Raw genomic sequence first — 19,081 nt, 5'->3', positions numbered from 1 at the left:
CACCTGGCTGCAGCAGATAAAGGGTCATTTCCAGAGGGGGCTACTGGACCGCGTGTCTGCCTGGGGGGTTGCCAACCGATATCCCGAGCTGTTTTGTTGTGTGGTGGGTGTTGCAATGCACTGTACAAGTGCATGCACCCCAACCTGACCTGAGCTGACCTGACAACAATGGTTTATTTTACTTCAGTTAGAACAAATATTGAAATCATGAAAAATAATTGTTTCCCACAATCTGTAGATAAAATGTAGGTTTAAAGGGATCATGAATGGAATTTATTTAACCTAACTGGTTGAAGCCCCTGCCTTGGCTTTTCTTTTTTCAGCAAAAGTTAGACTAGTCTGGAGTTATGGTCAGTGTTCATTAGTAAGGTTGGCTCACCTCTAACAGTGTTATAGTGCCTTCAGCCCCAAACCCTGGATAGAGTGGCTCCGTAAATCTGCTCTTGAACCTGTGCAGAAGACTTACTGTGTCCAAAATACTATAAAATGACAGAGAGCCAGCAGGATAATCCAGATACACACCAATCCTAGAGGAAGGGGGTACAGTGATTTCCATTTTCTTCTTATTGTGGCACACCGAATAACAAGAATTAGAGCAGAACAAACACCAGGAATTATCATTGCCTCCAAGAAGGCTCTCGTGATCCTCTTCTTTTCTCATTATTCTTTTATATGTGACTGCAATCATTGCCCAGTCTCCACTCCACTCCACCTCCCAGTAATAGCGAGTCCCAGAGAGAGCCTCTCTGCACAGAACCTGGGGCCAACACTCAAACCTGTCAGCATGGTCTGGATAGTCGATATTTCCTTTCCACATCACCTTCCTGTATCCTTCAGACAAGTCAAGGTTTCCATGGGATGTGTTTGGGTCCAGGGTCAGCTGACAAGAGTCTTAACAGAGAGAAAAAAAAATGGCATACAGTGTAAATTAGTAATATTTGGACGTGCACACCAATGGAATAGACATACTTTCTTCAATTTCTTGCAAATAATGGTAGTCTCATTTAAGAAGCAATTTTAATCGAATAAGACATTTCGAAAAGAAATTATTTCAAATACTCTACAGCATGGTTATTCATTGAGAAATACAGAGGTATTTTACTGAAAAAGTTTCCTTTTTCACTGGACTAATTCCTAAAGTGTCCATATAGCAGCTGTTATATGCTTGCTGTATGCTGTAATGTAGTTTGCTTCTAATGCACATTTTAATACATCAATAAATACTTCCATAGAAATAATTTTGATTCAACAGTTAACAACTTTTATGATCGATGGGCGGTAAAAATCTATGAAAGGGCAAATGAATCCTTCTCTACAGGTGACAGATAAGGATCGAGAGGAGCCATGTTATAATGGAGTTATAGTGAACGACTGAAAGTGAAATTTCCCATGGAGGCTAAAGGAGGTGCTACAAAGGCAAATTGAAATTGTCATTAAAAACATTCAGCATTAAGTCAGGTAATAGAAACTTATAGTTGAGGTCTGGGTTGAGTGGTGTTCGTCCATCCAACTAATACATGATGTAGACCGAGTAGCCACAGAAGAAAGATGCAGAATGACCAGCAAAGTCCAAGCCACTGATCTTCAGCCTAACAAGGCTGCCAACTCTTATCCACACCTTCCAAGAACTTTCCATGCTTTGTTTGGCCACTTGCTCATCCATTGACTGGCCCAACACTAATGACCCATTGATGACCTGAAAGGTCATATTTGCCATGCAATGTGCAACCACTTTATAAGGGATGACATGCATTTGAAGGGCCAGTCCCTGTAGATGTCTGTATGGGAAACAAGGAGCCACTTGGGGTTGGAAGACCTGTTGGAACTGCTCAAGGCAGACAGTTTTGAGTCTTCAGCCTTTCCACTTTTCAAGGCTTGTTCTGAGCCTTTTAACTTCACCTATAATCACTTGAAGGTGTAATCCTGTGTGATTCTATTGACAACAGTTGGTTGGCTGGCTTGCTCTTCTTTTACTTCTCCAATTACGTATTTGCCCCAGAAATTGACACTTTTTGGTAACTCACAAGTATTACTGACATATTCCCAGTATTCAGTGTTAAAGCAGGTAATTGTCCACAGTTAAACACACTCACTGATACCAGTCCATTTATAAATGTTTGAGGAGAACTAACAAACTCCATACAGACCCTGGCACTGTGAGGCAGGAATGACAGCTCTGTGCTACCACTCTGCCTATGCTAAAACATCTGTACAAACTTCAGTGTGATTAATTTTTGCCTATTGAGACTGTTTTCTTTTCATTTAAGCTTCACTATTTGATTTCATTTTATTTGACATTAAACAGGATAACCTGGCTGGCATCTCAGCTTTTCAAATCTCTGGGTTTGACAACAACCTTTAGTGTTTGTTTAGCTGTTATCACTTGATTGCACGTGACACACTTGCTCTATCTGAATCTCGGTAGCTGTGAGTAGAATACCAAAGCATAGCACGTACACGATGAAACCAGTGGCAACAGGTAATATCGTTGTGAAATAATGCAATAATCATTACAGAACAAGACCACAATTATTATTATTATTATTATTATTATTATTTTGAATAGCAGGAAAAGCTTCTGTATGATTCAGTATGTGTGTTAATATTAATGGGGGTACTGGAGGAAATGTCAGAACTGCACTCATGATGGCTTCTGTCAAGAGACAAGCAAACAGGAAACATAGCCTTACTTTAAGAAAATAGTTCCAAGAACCTGTGAAAGTTTTGTTGCTACAATAATGTCTTCGAAATGTGGAAGGAATGGTTACTTAAGTTGAAATCTTTGGCTACATCAAAGTATACATATATGGTAAGTTTTAAGGTTTTTGCTTTCACATTTGGACCCCAGTACTCATCACGTTCATTTTAAAGCAGAAACGCATGCTGGATAATTTTACATTTTTAAAAAAAAATGCTCCAATTTCAAACACACTTTTATGTGGAAAAGGAATATACACAATAACTTATCGAAATTACCAGATTTATTGTAGGGTTTGGCTTTTGTATGTGTAAAAGCTGACAACCAATGAATATACACCAAGATATTTAGTACATACAATGCAGATATGAGGAATAAGCAGCACAGGTGTTTTGGACCTGACAAACAGAGGAGAGGCTTGTCTGTCTGATGTCCCGTACCACAATAGAGTGGAAAAAGAAAAAAAAAGCTCACAATACTTTGGAACTGTGAAACTGTGCTGGAAAGTTGTTACCTTACACTAATTTGACCCAATAAATATTAGTTTGCCTAGGCAGTTGTCCATGTTTGTCACACCTGCAGTGTGTACCCCACAGTTGATCCAATAACTTCATGGATGTATCACGGTCCTTGTTTGTCTTCATGTCACAGCAGTGTGTTTCAGTCTGTTTTGTGATTGTAAAGATCATGTCACTGTTAACACCCAAACGCAGTTTACTTTGTGCAGGCCCATCTTTGTCACATTTTCCATTTGCCATAAGAAAGAGGCAAAATCTGATTAGCTCAGGCATGTTGCTATTAGCCGTATTTCATGATTACCAGTAAATTGTACACGGTGGGGTCCTTATTCTTATCATGTTATACTGTACACCGCTGCAATTTGCCTCATGCTCAGCAATGTCACTATTCTTCTTTCTCTCTTTGCCATATGCCTTACTGATCAGTTTCCCAACACAGATTACAGTGTGAAAAATGCAAACCCTGATAACTTCGAAAGAGTGGCCTGCATTTACATGTTGTGCTTCAGCAGCACAAGTCATAGAATAACCATTCGATTAAGGTCACAATCAAGGCTGCTGCCTCAGAGGTTGACAAGTACGGTAATCATGTGACATATACTGAGATAAGCCTGAACGTTTTATATATATAGATTTATTTGGTATATTTTAGGCTCCCTGGCATTGGCCTGGGTAGAAGGGCTATTAAGAGAATAACTGTCTTTTAATTTTCTATACAAAGTATACACAAAAATCTGAATCAGAATGACTCAACATTATCTGGACTTTTCAGAAAGCATTTAAGGTGCCACATTGGAGGTTGGGCATCAAACTAAAAGAAATGGAAGTTCAGGGTGTTGTTTGTAGATGGGTGCAAGCTTGGCTCAGACACAGGAAGCAGAGGGCGATGGTGCGAGAAACCTTATCAGAACTGAGTGATGTTAAGAGTGGCATCCTTCAGGGGTCTGTACTAGGGCCGCTGCTATCTGTAATCCATGCATGTGATTTGGATGGGAATATTTTTTAAGTTTGCAGATGGCACTAAACTAGGTAGATTGGCAGCTATTGCACCCCTGCTATATCGCAGAAAAATTCAATAAGTCCATCCTACCTGTAGTGTACTTTGCAGCCAATTCACAACAAAACATATGGTTTTCTGCAGTCACTACGGTAGACAAAGAGTTTTGCATTATAGTACCCAGATGATTTCTGACAAGGCCTTTATTGGTTGAAAGAGCAGACTCAACCAATCAGAGCGGGATTGTCATTCTCTTGGGCTCTGATTGGCTGCTGCTAACGTGGTGTAATCTCGCAAGAACAGCGAGCGTGGGTCCCTGACGCATCTCAGTTCTCTGCGTATCACGTACCTCGCTTGTGGTCCGATTGTTGTAAGCAAATGTTTTGTGAGCTTTTTGTTTTGTTTTAAGCCCTACGATGGCTCCCAAGCATCTTGCATCTTCTAAAAAGGGAAGGAAAGAGTTATGCAGACATTGATTGACATTAGGGCTTGAATGAATCGACGGTATGCTACATTATTATTATTATAATTATAATATTATTATTATTATTATTATTATTATTATTATTATGGTACTCATATCATTAGCCCAACATTTACATATCATATGTGTTTACAAAGTGTGTTTTAATAAGTTTACATGTGTTTAAAACGTGTGGGAGGGGTATTTTAAGGTTAAACTATTAAAAAAACTGTTTATTTATATGGTCTTTCTATATCGCGGATTTTCATCTATTACTGATGGGTCTGGAATGTAACTTCAGCGATAGGCAGGGGATCACTGTAAACAGTTAGGTCTGAATACACAATGGGAGGCCTGAAAATCAAAAGTACGCCTTATGAGAAGGATTTAGGAGTCATAGTAGACTCAGGTCAGCTGACTCCATGAATTCTTTTAAAAAACAACTCAAAACTCATCTGTTCAGGAAGGCTTTTAGCTCTACTTGACGTCATTCCCCTTCTCTCAGTTTACCTCTCTGTCAAAATGCTCATGTAACCTGTATGTGTGTACTAGATCATCAATTATGTTGTCTGTTAGGCTTTCTCTGAATTTACTGTCTTAATCTTCTTTATTTATTTATTTATTTGATTTGTACAATGCTATATACTGTATACCCTGCTGTTCTTTCTTATATTCTGTAAGTGCCTTGAGCATGGGAAAGGCGCTATATAAATAAAATGTATTATCTATATATATAATTCACTAAGGCAAGACAACCATGAAAAGCACGCTGGAAGGGGCGTGGATTCACTAAGCCGCCAACAAGTGAGACACCTATGGCGCACACAGGAATGAGCCACGCCCACCAACTCCAAGACCATTGGATACGACGACAACTCGCAGGGCCACGCCCAAAAACTCGGACGCGAAGACACAGAAAAAATGGAGTAATTTATGTTCGTCTGTCGTAGAGGCCTCATGCAGTGCAGGTCAGGTTAATGTCATGTACCTTCGAGCTACGTTGACTGTTCATAGAGGCATGTTTCTCGCGGAGGTGAATCGCCATGAATTGCCCAGAGGGGACTGGGCGGTCTCATGGTCTGGAATCCCTACAGATTTTATTTTTTCTCCAGCCGTCTGGAGTTTTTTTTGTTTTTTCTGTCCCCCCTGGCCATTGAACCTTACTCTTATTCGATGTTAATGTTGATTTATTTTTTTATAATTATGTCTTTCATTTTTCTATTCTTTAATATGTAAAGCACTTTGAGCTACTGTTTGTATGAAAATGTGCTATATAAATAAATGTTGTTGTTGTTGTTGTTGCCATATGCAGCGTGTGAAACGGTTTCCGAGGGGTATCCCATGGGATCCTTAAAACAATCCTTTACAACTGAGGTTAAAGCACAATGAAGGAATCAGTCTTTAAAAACAAATAAGCCCTGTGCCTCTGTTTCATTACCGTCTCACCTGCTTCACCAATGCAGGCCCTGCAACAGTCGCTACGCTCTGTCAGCAGCTGACCTTCTCTATGCCTGACCGGTTCACACAGAGGCAGTGCAAGAGAAAGCAGCGCAAGAGACAGACAGAGGTGCACACACAGGCAGCTGGTGGGCGGCTCTCCGTGAGTTTCTCTGTGAGCATTCTCAGTGTGTATGCTTCGAGAACGAGACTGGACGCGGCTTGCGACCGGGCACATGAGCAGGCAGTGTGTATGCTTCGAGTGCGAGGGTGGACGTGGCAGGACCATCTAGGAAAAATCATGTCGCGGATGTGATTCGCTGTATGCAGTGTGTGAAACAGTTTGTTTGTCGCAGATGTGAATCGCTGTATGCGGCGTGTAGAACAGTTTGCGAGGGGTGTCCCTGTGTCTTTCCAGAAGTGTTCAACCATCAATAAATAATTATGCGGCGTTTGTTATGCCGAGGGTTCACTATTGTGTTGTATTTTGCTCTCTCCAGAGTTCCATCTTTTCATTCACTTACTGTTGTATTCTCACACTAACCTGTTTTAGACAACCGTGTCTTTCCAGAAGTGTTTAGCACTCAATAAATAATTATGCATGAGATTGAGCGTGTGTCTAGGCGTGGGTAAGCCATTGAACCCCATTCGGGCTGCAAACCGTGGAATTGCCACTAAGTGTGACTCATACGCTCCCACTGTTTTGGTCCCTACCCTTTGTACACACCCCCCTCCCACACGTTGACTGTTAATAGAGGCATGTTTCTCGCGGAGGTGAATCGCCATATGCAGCGTGTAAAACTGTTTGCGAGGGGTATCCCATGGGATCATTAAAACATTCCTTTACAACTGAGGTTAAAACACAATGAAGTGAGCAGTCTTTAGAAAACGAGTTTTCGGTTATGACACACGACCGCGTGCACCATAGCAAACTGTTTTACACGCTACAAACAGCAATTCGCATCCGCGACAAACATGCGTCTTCTTAGATGCTCCTGCACTTTATACATATATATTTACTTTTATTTATATTTACATTTATACTTATACATATAATCCTTGGTGGATTATATATAGAAAGGCAGCCAAAGAGGATTGACAGATTGATAGCTCTTTCTCGATTCTGTGGGTGGTGGTGCATGGCAGTTCTTAGTTGGTGGAGCGATTTGGCTGGTTATTTCCGAAAACAAACGAGACTCCCACCTGCTAAATAGTTACACGACCCAACAGCGGTCGGCGTCCAAATTCTTAAAGGGACAAGTGGCTTTCAGCCACGTGAGATTGAGCATTAACAGGTCTGTGATGCACTTGTATGTCCGGTACTACACGCACGCTACACTGAATGGATCAACGTGTGTCTACCCAGCGCTGGGAGGCGTGGGTAAGCCGTCGAACCCCATTTGTGATGGAGACCGTGGCTTCCAATTGATCCCCACGAACGAGAAATTCCCAGTAGGTGCGGGTCATACGCTCGCGCAGATTACGTCCCTGCCCTTTATAAAGCCCCGCATGGTCGGGTGACTTGGTGGATTATATATAAAAAAAAAAGCAGCCGGAACCGCAAAGAACAATGAAAAATCAATGTGGAAACCGACTGGGGCGGTGTTTGGAAAATTAACAGTCAACGTGACTCACAGGTGCGTGTGTACTGTACACAGACGAAAGCGACTCAGGTAGGGAGTTGGGGCGGGCACATAAGCAGGCAGTGCGTACTGAGCGGCGTCGTTCAACCCGTCCTTCGCTTTGGAAGGAGAAAGCGCGACGGCGCTCCTCCGGTTTTCAGTCACGGACAATTGTACAGTATGTTGGTTCGTAGCGTGCATTGTTGCAATGTTACTTTTCTTGGTGGTTTATTAAATTATGGATTTTTCAAATGTTTATTTTTTCCTCTGTGCTTAAAAATTATTTAAAAAGCGGCCTGATTATGCGGCGTATGCTACGCCGCGCGTTGGCTAGTTATTATTATTAACACTATCACCATCTAGAGAGTGTTCAGGAGCCATTAAAAAGGATAACAGAATGTGAAGTTATATAGCACCCTGATATGGGAAGTCACAGGAGGTTCTGCGCAAGCTTTATAACACACTGGTGAGGCCTCATCTGGAGTCCTGTGTCTGGTTTTGGTCTCCAGGCTACAAAAAATGACATAACAGCCTAGAAAAAGTCCAGAGAAGAGCAACTATGCTTATTTCAGAGTTATAGGGGATAAGTTTAGGGAGATTAGAAAAGCTGAGCCTTTTCAGTTTAAGCAAAAGGAGATTAAGAGGAGACCTGACTGAAGTATTTCAAATAATGAAGGGAATTGGACCAGTGGATCGAGACTGTGACTTTAAAATCAGTTCATCAAGAACACAGGGACAAAGTTGGAAACCGGCTAATGGTAAATTTCACACAAACATTAGGAGGTTTTTCTTCACTTAGAGAGTCATGGACACAGAGTAAGCTACCAAGTAGTTTGGTGGACAGTAGGGACTTTCACAACTTGGCTTGATGTTATTTTGGAGGAATTCAGCAGATAGGACTGGCAAGCTTTGTTGGGCTGAATGGCCTGTTCTCATTTAGATTATTAAATTAATTTGTGGAAACATCAGATCACCTAGTGTCATCTATTTGCATAGTATAGCATTTACTTGAATATTACAAAAAAAAGTTAAGGATGACTTACATTTCAAAAGAACATTTCTTATCATTAGATTCTGTAAGATGTAATCTGGAGCTTCATTCTCTGTGTAGACAAACAGAAAACAAAAGAATCTGAGCCTCTCTAATGGACAACGGACAGTTTCTCCATGTCCATTAAGGCCTCTCTCTTTACTGGTGGATGACATCACACTTACCAGTCTCTGTGGTTTTCACAAACTCCAAGCAGCTGGTTCCCTGAAGGAATCTCTTTAACTTAGAAATATTTTTCTTCAGAGTCTCAGGAAACAAATCTTTGTTAATATCAAAATTCATGAGGTCCTCATCTTGAGGGAGAACAAAGAGAGATGGACATTTCTATATGAGGGAAGAAGAAGGAACTTAAACAGAGAAATTCTAATAAAGTGGATAAAGCATGTAACACACGCTTCCTGGTGCAGCTGCAGCGTTACCTGAAGGAACTGCACTTGGTCATCTATCTGTAAAAGCTCTGCCATTTCCCTGTCTGTTCTCTTCAGCATCTCGATCTCCTCTTCCAGTCGTTCTATGAGCTCTTCAGATTTTTTCACTTCTCTCTTCTTGTAATCTGTAATCACCTCAGTAATCTCAGATTTCAGCCTCGTAAGGGACTCGTACAGAGATGTGATGGCCTCCTCGTGTTCCCGCAATTCTTTCTCTGAGAAAGCCTCAACAGAAAGACACCAGAATGTAATTTGTATGTTAGCAGGCACTTCAAAATCATAAATTAGATTTTTTATACACAATTTTAATTGATTTTTAAGGAAAAAAAGAAGAACCAAATGAGAAACATATAAGATCAACAAGAAAGGAAAACCTCAACTTGCCAGGGGTCACCTCACCCCATTGGGAAATGGCCGAGAGAGGATAAAATGGGCCGAGCTGCTGGTATGTACATGTCCTGATTAGAGCACAATAAGTGCAATATCTTTATCTATAGATGGTGTAATGGATAAAATGGAGAAATTAACATGAGCATGAAAGTTCGAAAAGAAATCTATATATATAAAAGACAAATACCACTGACTCACTCATCACAAAATCCCCTGAACCATGAGGACTTGGGACTTGAAATTTGGAGTGTAGGTTACCCTTGGCCCAAAGGTGCTCGCAAAGAAACGGTTTTAAAAGTTTTGTGGTCCAAGCACGTTCTGTCTGTATGTCTATCCGCTTTTCACGAGAGAATTACTTAGCGGATTTAGATCAGGTTGTTTTCTGTAGTTTTCTTGAACTTTCCGGTTGATTTTGTGACTTCTCTCATTGCGCTAAGTACCATAGTTTGCTTGGAGGAAACCAATTTGTGTATGTAAATCCAAAAGATGGCTGTGGTCCGAGAGCAGTGGGGCAGGGCCTTCCTCATTCACTTGCCAGCCTCCGTTGGAGTCACTCTACCTCTGGCCACGTGTTGGAGTGCACCTTGCCTCTGCTTAGCTTAGCGATACCTGTTTGCTCAACAGACATTATCATCTACAGATTGTTAAGGAGTAACGTTTGACATTTTTGTTAGAGAGATCAAAGCTATGTGTGTTTTACAGGGTAGCTGGTAATTGCTAGAGATATCACGACCATGTGCTTTTCTCACCATGTGAGGAACACTCTCCCGTCAGAGCTGAACACGATTAGATTAAGTGCCAACGTCTATTGATTTTTAAATTTTGTCCTGTTTCATTGCTATGTGGGTGCAGCCACGGGGGTACAGCTAGTAAGTTACAAAATAAATTTCTTTGAGGCATTTACAAGAAATAGCTCTTGACTTTTCCAGTGAGATGCCAGGTGAATCTTGGCAGGTAAAGGAGGTACTGAGATGAATTTCTTAATAATGGATGAAAAGAAGTATGGTGACAACTCAAAAAAAAAATAGTTGTGGAGGACTAGGGTACAAGGATCCATATCAAGCAACAGAGGGGTGGGAATAAAGATTCAGCAGGAGGACAGGACCAAAACGTATGAATAAAGTAGCAAGGTACTTCAAGAGAGGATAAATTACAAACTGGGTCAGGGGTTAAAGCCACGAAACATCATTTCAAGGGAATCACGTATATTGACCATTTAATATTGATTCATTTAATTATTAGAGCATTTGGAGCAAATTTTGACTTCTTTAAAAACTGAACCCTACCTCATAGTCCAGATCTGAATCCTGTTTGGCAGAAATATGTGCATCACAGAATAAATAAACTAATAATTTCTATCTTCTGGGTTTTGGAGTAATTTTAACAGCAGCTATCGGTAAAACTCACCTTCAAATACTGCACAGTTGTTCTCGTCTCAATTAATTTTTCCTCTCTCATCTGAAGCTTATTTTCAATCATTTTCAGTATGTCCCTTAACTGCATCTGTTTGGAGAGAGAACATGTTAGAGATGTGTTTTTGTCTAACTTGTTTCAAGCACTGTGGCCCAGTGGCTAAAAACGAGGACACCTGAAGCATTTGGGTTTTCTGGATTGTGTGGCTTAAGAGACAAAAACAAGAGATAACATCAGAATTGGAAGGAGATGGAGCGCATGGACCGTAAAGGAAAGCACCTAAAGACTAAACAAAGGAAAACATCGGATACTCAATATAAGTGTTTCAGAATGCCAAGTATGAGTTTCAGATAGAACTCAAAACAAAGCAAAACCTTTGGCAAATATCCATCCATCCTTCCATTTGTTAGTGATTTAACGTAAGTCATTTCAGGATCTCAAGGGATAAAGCCTATCCTGAAATCATCAGGTGCAACTTAGGTATGGTGTATGAAAAGAAACAAGGGCAAGTCCACTTGGACAGTTTGAATGAACAAAAAGCAGAGATCAATTAAGGCTCTTCAGCCTTCAGCTTAAGCAGCTTAGAAAAACTTCACTTGGTAATGCAGGACAAAGTTTCATAAGGTTATTTACTTTTGTCACTCCAAAGAACTGATCACCATTCTCTTGGACACACGAACACTGAGGACTTAGAGTACACGAATTATTCAGCAAAAGTGTGTGATGAAACTCTATCTATCTATCTATCTATCTATCTATCTATCTATCTATCTATCTATCTATCTATCTATCTATCTATCTATTCTGCCTCTTCTTCTTCTTCTTCTTCTTTCAGCTGCTCCCGTTAGGGGTTGCCACAGCGGATAATCTTCTTCCATATCTTCCTGTCCTCTGCATCTTGTTCTGTAACACCCATCACCTGCATGTCCTCTCTCACCACATCCATCCTCTCCTCCTGTCTCCGGACACGTCTCCCCCTCTTCTTCTCCTTCTTCTTGGTCGGCCAACAGTAGCCCAATTTCCGCTAGCACCCTGTTGGCTAACAGTACTGGTGGTGGTCGTTGTTAACCCGGGACTCGACCAATCCGGTATGGAAACTTGTATCGTTGTCCGCATATTGAATTGGCAAAATTTTACACCAGATGCCCTTCCTTATGTAACCCTCCCCATTTATCCGGGCTTGGGACCGGCGCGAAGAAAAACACTGGTTTGTGCATCCCCTGTGGCTGGGTTATCTATCTATCTATCCTGCCTACTATACTAAAATTAAAATCTATTGTCAGGGATGCCAGGGGCCACGACCTTGCCAGGACGCCATGAGGGACCGGATGTGGGTCTGCGCCCACCCTGGATCACATGGGGGCCGCCGCCCTGGTTGCTTTGGGAGCCACGGATTGAGGGCATGGAAGCCCCACCCTGTAGGGACCCGTGGTCACTGCCAGGAGGCGCCCCAATGCCTTGGGGACCTGTTACCTCAGCACTTCCGCCACACCCGGAAGTGCTGGGGGGAAGATTTAAAGGGACACCCGGAGAGCTGCCGGGAGAACAGCTGGCACTTCCGCCACGCTGGGGCATGGCTAACAGGGGAGTGTCGGGAACCACCTGGAGCTCATCCGGGAGCATATAAAAGGGGCCGTCTCCCTTCATTCAGGGCTGGAGTCGGGTGGAAGCAGGACAAGGCAAGAGAGGAGAGTGGAGGCGACCTGAAGAAAAGGCATCTGTGTGGCCAGGACTGAGTGTGTTGGGGGGTGTTGTGCACGGGACTGTGTCTGAGTGACACATAGTCTTTGTAAATAATTGTAAATAAGTACGTGTGGTGGTGAGTAACAACATGTATGCCTGTCTGTGTCCGGGTCGGCTCCATACTATCTATCTATCTATCTATCTATCTATCTATCTATCTATCTATCTATCTATCTATCTATCTATCTATCTATCTATCTATCTATCTATCTATCTATCTATCTATCATCGTCTGCAATGACAGACTGGTTTAGGGCTCATCCTTGCGTCTCTGTGGAATTCTTATCTATTTCCCCTTCTTTAATCCATTGTCCTTACTATCAAACTGGGGCATGCAGAAAAATCACACCATCCAGCTGTCGGGGCTGGATCAGGCCTGCCCAAAAGCATCTCCCTCGTTGCATTGCCAGGGTAAATATTTTAGGTGATGTTCTTTGTGTTGGAGTGGAAAATCCTCAGTTTTTGAGACCACAGACTACTTATATTGTTTCAATTTTTGCTCAAATGAACCAGGATGAATTGACATTATATGACTCTGAAAAGCAATTTATCGACAGAGCTCATTCACATTTAAAGTATTTCTGTTTCATACATACTTTCAGTATTACACCAGTAATTTGTAACCTTAAGGCAGCTGTTTCAATCAGTTTATAACCTGAGAACAGAACCATTTCCTTCCTTTAAAGTAGCTGCAGTAATTTGGGAAAAAAAGGAGACCAAGATCAAGAGTGCATCGTTCAAAAAGCATTACGCTGCATCTTGATTGCCACCAACTGCTGAGGATGCCCTGAATTTGAAAATCCATCAAGGACGCCTCAAGTGTGCACCTTCCATTTTGTGGAATGAATTCAGCAGTCTGATACTCCTGTTTCAAACTCCTGGCTCAGTAAGATCAGGCATGTATGTATGTATGTATGTATGTATGTATATAAATTTGTCTGTACAGCTGCACATTGGTTAGTGCTGCTACCGGACAGCCCCAGAGTCTCGTGTTTGAGACGCGAAGTGTGTGTAGTCTGCATGTTCTTTCCTTCTTGACCTCAAAGCCATCTTGAGCTGTTGGCATTTTAATTATGGAAACTTGTAACCAATGTATGTTCCTGGCACCTCATGATTGCAAGGCTCTCAGGTTTCTTAGTGTTTAAATTTATACGGCTGTTTTTTCAGATGATGACGATGTCAAGAGGGTATCACAATGATCTGATTCATAACAAATCACATGCCAGCATCCTATTGATTGATAGCTTTTATGTGAACCTACCTGTCTAAATAGTCGTGAGGCAAAGAGCGACAGACATTATTAGTTAGATGAGTTGCACTGAAGTCAGAGACAGGAAAGTTTTGATATGGTCCCACCAGAATATTTATGCCAAAAGCCTCACTCCTTCAGGACACTATTCTTTCTTATCACTTCAGTTTTTAGCTCCATCATCTGGTTATTTTTTAGCACTTATGAACACCATCGACCTTCCTAGCTGTGTATATCAGCATGTCAATAATAGCACCTATGATGTTAAAAGGTAACAAGTGCTGGCAAACACATGGCAGTGATACACAGGGTATCTCCAAACATGTTATAATCATGAGATAAACAAAATATGCAACCAGTGAAATAATTAGACAAACACACACACAATTAAGACAAAAACCCTCGGGCCTCCCCCAGTTCTGACAGTACCTGCTTCGCCTTTCTCTCTGTCTCCATCTCCACCAGCTCGTGATTCCGGTGTTGTTCGGCTGCGCACCGTAAACAGACACACTTCTTATCTGTTCTGCAGTAGAGCTCCACCATTGTGTTATGCTCTGCACAAAGTCTCTGCTGCACGTGTCCAGCTGGCTCCACCACTTTGTGTTTCTTTAACACTTCGCACTGCCTGTGAGGCTGGAGGTGAGTCTCACAATAGAAAGCCAAGCAAGTTAAGCAGAACTTAATGGCTCTCAGCTTCTTCTTGATGCACACATCACACGCCACATCTCCCGATCTCAGGACATTCTGAGCTTCTATCAGCTGCTGATGCTTGGATTTCTTTATGACTTCAGCTAGTAGGATGTTTATCTGAAGATCTGGCCTTGGACTGAAGTTCTTTCGACACTGAGGGCAGCTACATGATGCATTCACATCCCAAAATCCTTCAATGCACATTTTGCAAAAGTTGTGCCCACATGCAGTAGTTACTGGATCCTGCAAGATCTCTAGACACACACAGCAGCTAAATTCGTCCAGATGAATGAAGAAATCAGGCTCCATCACTGCAAATCACAGAGAACGAGGTCTTTCTGAGATCCTGAAAATGTTACTGAAGATAAAGGAAAAGTCCTTTACCAGGCTTCCTGTTCCTTGTGAGGCGGAGCTTTGAATGGAATTTGGTTGCTCTGGTGACTCGTACTGCAGTTTCACAATAAAGTGACGTGAGCTCGGCCTTAGTGAGGAGCAGATGGAGGATTTTTTTTTTTGCTTATGTAAAATTGGACATCCTATCTGTCTACACTAATCTTACCATAAAACACAAAAAGTGTGCTGCTGGTAAGAAGAGGGAGCTGTCACCAGCAGTCAGGCACCTCACTGCAGGTGAAAACCAGGACAAACCTGTTGGCACTGAACTTTCATCTTCATGTTTCTCATAATCTGATGCCATCATAATCTGATGGACTCGTGTCTCCTCCGGGGCTGCTGCTGATAAATGATGTTAGTTTTACTTACAGGAATCTTGTGATATTTGGGGTAGGGGGAGCTCAGGCTTTGAACTGGTCAAATATGATTTTATGAGGGCAACAGGGTGTCACAAGAGTTGTGGATGTCTCAGACCTCAAGATGTTCTTGTTACGAATATTTAACCGAGATGATGTTCATTTGATCAAATGTCTGGACAACCCTGTAGAATCTGAGAATTATATCTGGGGAGAGGTGAACTGCATTCGGGAAAGAGCTGAACCCCAGTTTACTGCTTATGCCATTGTTGCATGATTTTATTTCATATTTTTTCTTAATGCTTGTTCAAGCTTCTCATTATGAAAATAATTACAGCAAATAATTGAACTAAATGTATCCGTCCTTAGATGTTTGAAGTGAGTGGAGTGATGCATGCTTTGGTGTGATGTGAAGGACCATCATGGGTTCTCTGAGTCCCTGTCTACTCACATTGATTTTAAGCAAGTGGAGACTTCATTTCAATGACAGACAAGTCTGCTCTGCTGTCATTAGTTTGATTAGCAAAATTAAACTGGTCAGTTTTGAGTTGTGTGGTTGTGGTTGTATGTGTGTAAGAATGTGCTGAGACATACTGGGGCCTTGGCCTGGTGTTGCTTCCTGATTTGCCATAGATGCTACCAAAATAGATAATGACCCTCCATGTCCCTAAATTGAAATAAGGAGGTCTGAAAATGAATGAATGAGACAAGGACTGACTCCTGGCTTGTCGCAGTTATAAAGAGTCCCCTTCTCATAAGCCAAACAATTAATTGTAAGAAGTAGGTCTAGAAATTGAAATGAATAAATAATTAATTGATCTGTGCCAGGTAGATAATCTCTAGCAATTAGGTACTGGTATAAATGTGCTGAAAAAATGAATGAATGTATGATCTGTGACTGCTGCCTGGTTTGTGCCAGCTGCTGCCAGATGACCTCTGGCTCCTGGTAACCTGCATAGCAATAAATGGCTTTTGAAAATTCAATAAATAAATGAATAATTGTCATAATATGCCCTTTGCCTTAAAGTCTTTTACATTACATTTTGCAAAGCAATATTACATACTAGAGGATATTACCCAAAATGCACTGCAGTTTTACATAATTACACCTGTAAAAGATCCTTTCTCAACTGCTCAGATTAGCTGGTAATGCTGTGGGACTTTGCCCAACCAGTTTCTATTTCCTTGATTTTCCTGGTCAGGAATACACACACACACACGCACACGCACACGCACACACACACCCACACACACATCTCAGATGTCTATTTCCTTAAAGCCAGTAAAGAAATTCCCAGAAGAGAATTTATCTTCCTTTTTGCTTTGTATTTAATTACTTTTGACTGCTGCTTTGTCAAACTTATTTTTGTTCACCATAGTAAATTAATATCCAGGCATTAGCAAACCCTCCTTCCAGAGTGGATGTATGAGTCTGCCTTTATTTTAAATAACACTCTTCACAGTAAAGACTTTACAAACCAAACATGAATAAAAAAACAAAGTCAAGATCATAAGGTGCAGGAGAGACACATTGAGACAGGCAGCAACTGCAGTGGTTGACATTTGGGAGAAGTGGAATCTGTCATTTAAAATAGTATTTTGTATGATATTTTTGCATTTTTTTTGCCATCTAAGTAACAGAAAGATTATTTGTGAACAAAATAAAACATACAAAGAAGAGGTTGCCAGAAAAATTAACCTTAAGGGTTGATTAAGAATCCAAAATAACAAATTAACCAGCAAAATGTTTGCCTTTTTTTACCTCACTCGGCATATCTAAATATCACAGGTCAGGGGTCTTTTGTACAAACCCAACTTCCAAAAACAACATTCCATTTACCTCAGAAGTCGGAGCTGGAAATGACGTATGACGTCACACCCAAGTTGACTGTGTTCCGGTAAAATATTCAGAAAATAATAAGGGCAGCTGCAGGAAACCCTTTTGTTGTGCTTGCTCTGCTAGTTGTTAGCAATGCATTATGTGGTCTCACACACGTGCACTCGGGAGACAACTTCAAGGCTTATAAAAATGTAATTACACTCCCAGCCAGGGTCTGGCGCTGCTGCCGAATGCCCTTTCTTTTCCACTTTCAGCAGACGCAGTGGATTGACAGTTGCACCCCCTAATGACATCACTTCCTGTTCCCGGCCATCTGAACCCCTCTGTTCCTGTTCTCCCGATTGAAAAATGGCTCCGCTGCCATCTTGGAGCCAGTAGGAGATTAAGACTAAAACTTAATTTACTTGTGATTTTTTCAACTGCCAATTATACGGGGATCGCTAAGGTGCCCCAACTCTTTATCTGTGTTTCTTCTCGTTTTTACAGGGGTATTTTGCACATCCACCAATAGACATTGGACAGCACTGTGTGTACGACTGATTTAATGAGGCCCAAATAGAACACGGAAGAGATAATGAAAAGTATAATACTACAACTTTCACCAAACTTTGTGGTGTATGTCACCATTTTGGATAGATGATCTGAAGTCAGATAAATATGGAATTGACAGACCAGCCCCAAGTTGCAAATCTGACCTAAGGGACTTGCCAGTTGAAAATTCCAACTAGGAACTCAGAAATTCTGACTTGCCAGTTTAAATAGAATGAAACATAAATGAACAAATCCAGGAAAGCCTTTCTTGTGCTTGCTGTTCCAGTTGTTAACAATGCATTAAGTGGTATTTTGCACTTCCACATGATGATGACTGTTTATGACTGATGTAATGAGACGCAAAGAGACAGAAGTGCCAAGTCAAGCAAAATGACACCTTTTATTGGCTTACTAAAAATATTACAATATGCAAGCTTTCGAGGCAACTCAGGTCCCTTCTTCGGACGAGATGGCTGACACAGTACAACACCCTAGTACTACAGAAGTGCTAATAAAAAGTATTACATTGCAGCTTTCACAAACTATTTATGGACAGTGCAGCCATCTTGTATTTTGAGATTGAGGTTGATGAAGTAGAAAATCTGATCTGTGGAGGAGTTCCAGTTGAAAGTTCCTGACTACCCAATTCAAATGGAATGTGTGATAAGTTACTCAAGCACTACATCCAAAGGTGACTCTGTCTGCCAATCACTGACTTCCCCATTCCCAGCTCATTGTCCTTTGAGTTGGTTTATACTCTCTGCTGATCTGTTGGCAATGTGTCTCAACTGTTCTCTAGTTTGATTCCATATATTTTCTTGCTTTTTTCTTCCCTATTGAATTAATTTCTGTAACTAGTTTAGTGTTTTAAGTTGATTCTGAATGTGCAAAATGTATTTCACGTTTTGGTACAATGACATTTTTGCAAGCAGAAGTGAAGAAGTGTGAGGGCATCATTGGGACAGCTTAATGGACAACATCATGCACTTCCTTGGTGTCTAAGACTTGGAATACCAAATAACAAAATGCTCAATCTCACCCAACACAATTCTGGGTTCAAATAAAGGGTATTTATTTATCAAAACCATGATTCCAATGATCACTAGACAAGAATACAATACACAATCAATTTCTTCTCTCCTTATATACTCCAAGTGATTATTGCTCACTGCCTCCCGACTCTGACTCCCCAAGGTAAGGTCACAGGCGTCTTTTGAACTAGACTCAAGAACTGCTTCAGGTGTCATGCACAAGTCGACTGG

At 41.3% G+C, this 19,081-nt stretch overlaps 1 protein-coding gene across 1 annotated transcript; it reads right to left on the bottom strand.

Moving 5' to 3' along the window:
* Positions 1-246: 246 nt before the first annotated feature.
* LOC120536199 (tripartite motif-containing protein 16-like) lies at positions 247-15,085 on the bottom strand. Its single transcript, XM_039764536.1, has 6 exons — positions 14,439-15,085; positions 11,012-11,107; positions 9,206-9,439; positions 8,951-9,110; positions 8,779-8,838; positions 247-891 (listed from the first exon to the last, which is right to left on the bottom strand). Exons 1-6 carry the CDS (start codon positions 15,006-15,008, stop codon positions 362-364), a joined length of 1,650 nt encoding a protein of 549 aa, XP_039620470.1. The 5' UTR covers positions 15,009-15,085; the 3' UTR covers positions 247-361.
* Positions 15,086-19,081: the final 3,996 nt, after the last annotated feature.

This window comes from Polypterus senegalus, chromosome 10 (assembly GCF_016835505.1).
Source record: "Polypterus senegalus isolate Bchr_013 chromosome 10, ASM1683550v1, whole genome shotgun sequence".
Classification (NCBI taxonomy): Eukaryota; Metazoa; Chordata; class Cladistia; order Polypteriformes; family Polypteridae; genus Polypterus; species Polypterus senegalus.
The sequence above is the reverse complement of the archived record's forward strand: the minus strand, read 5'-3'. Positions and strand labels throughout refer to the sequence as shown.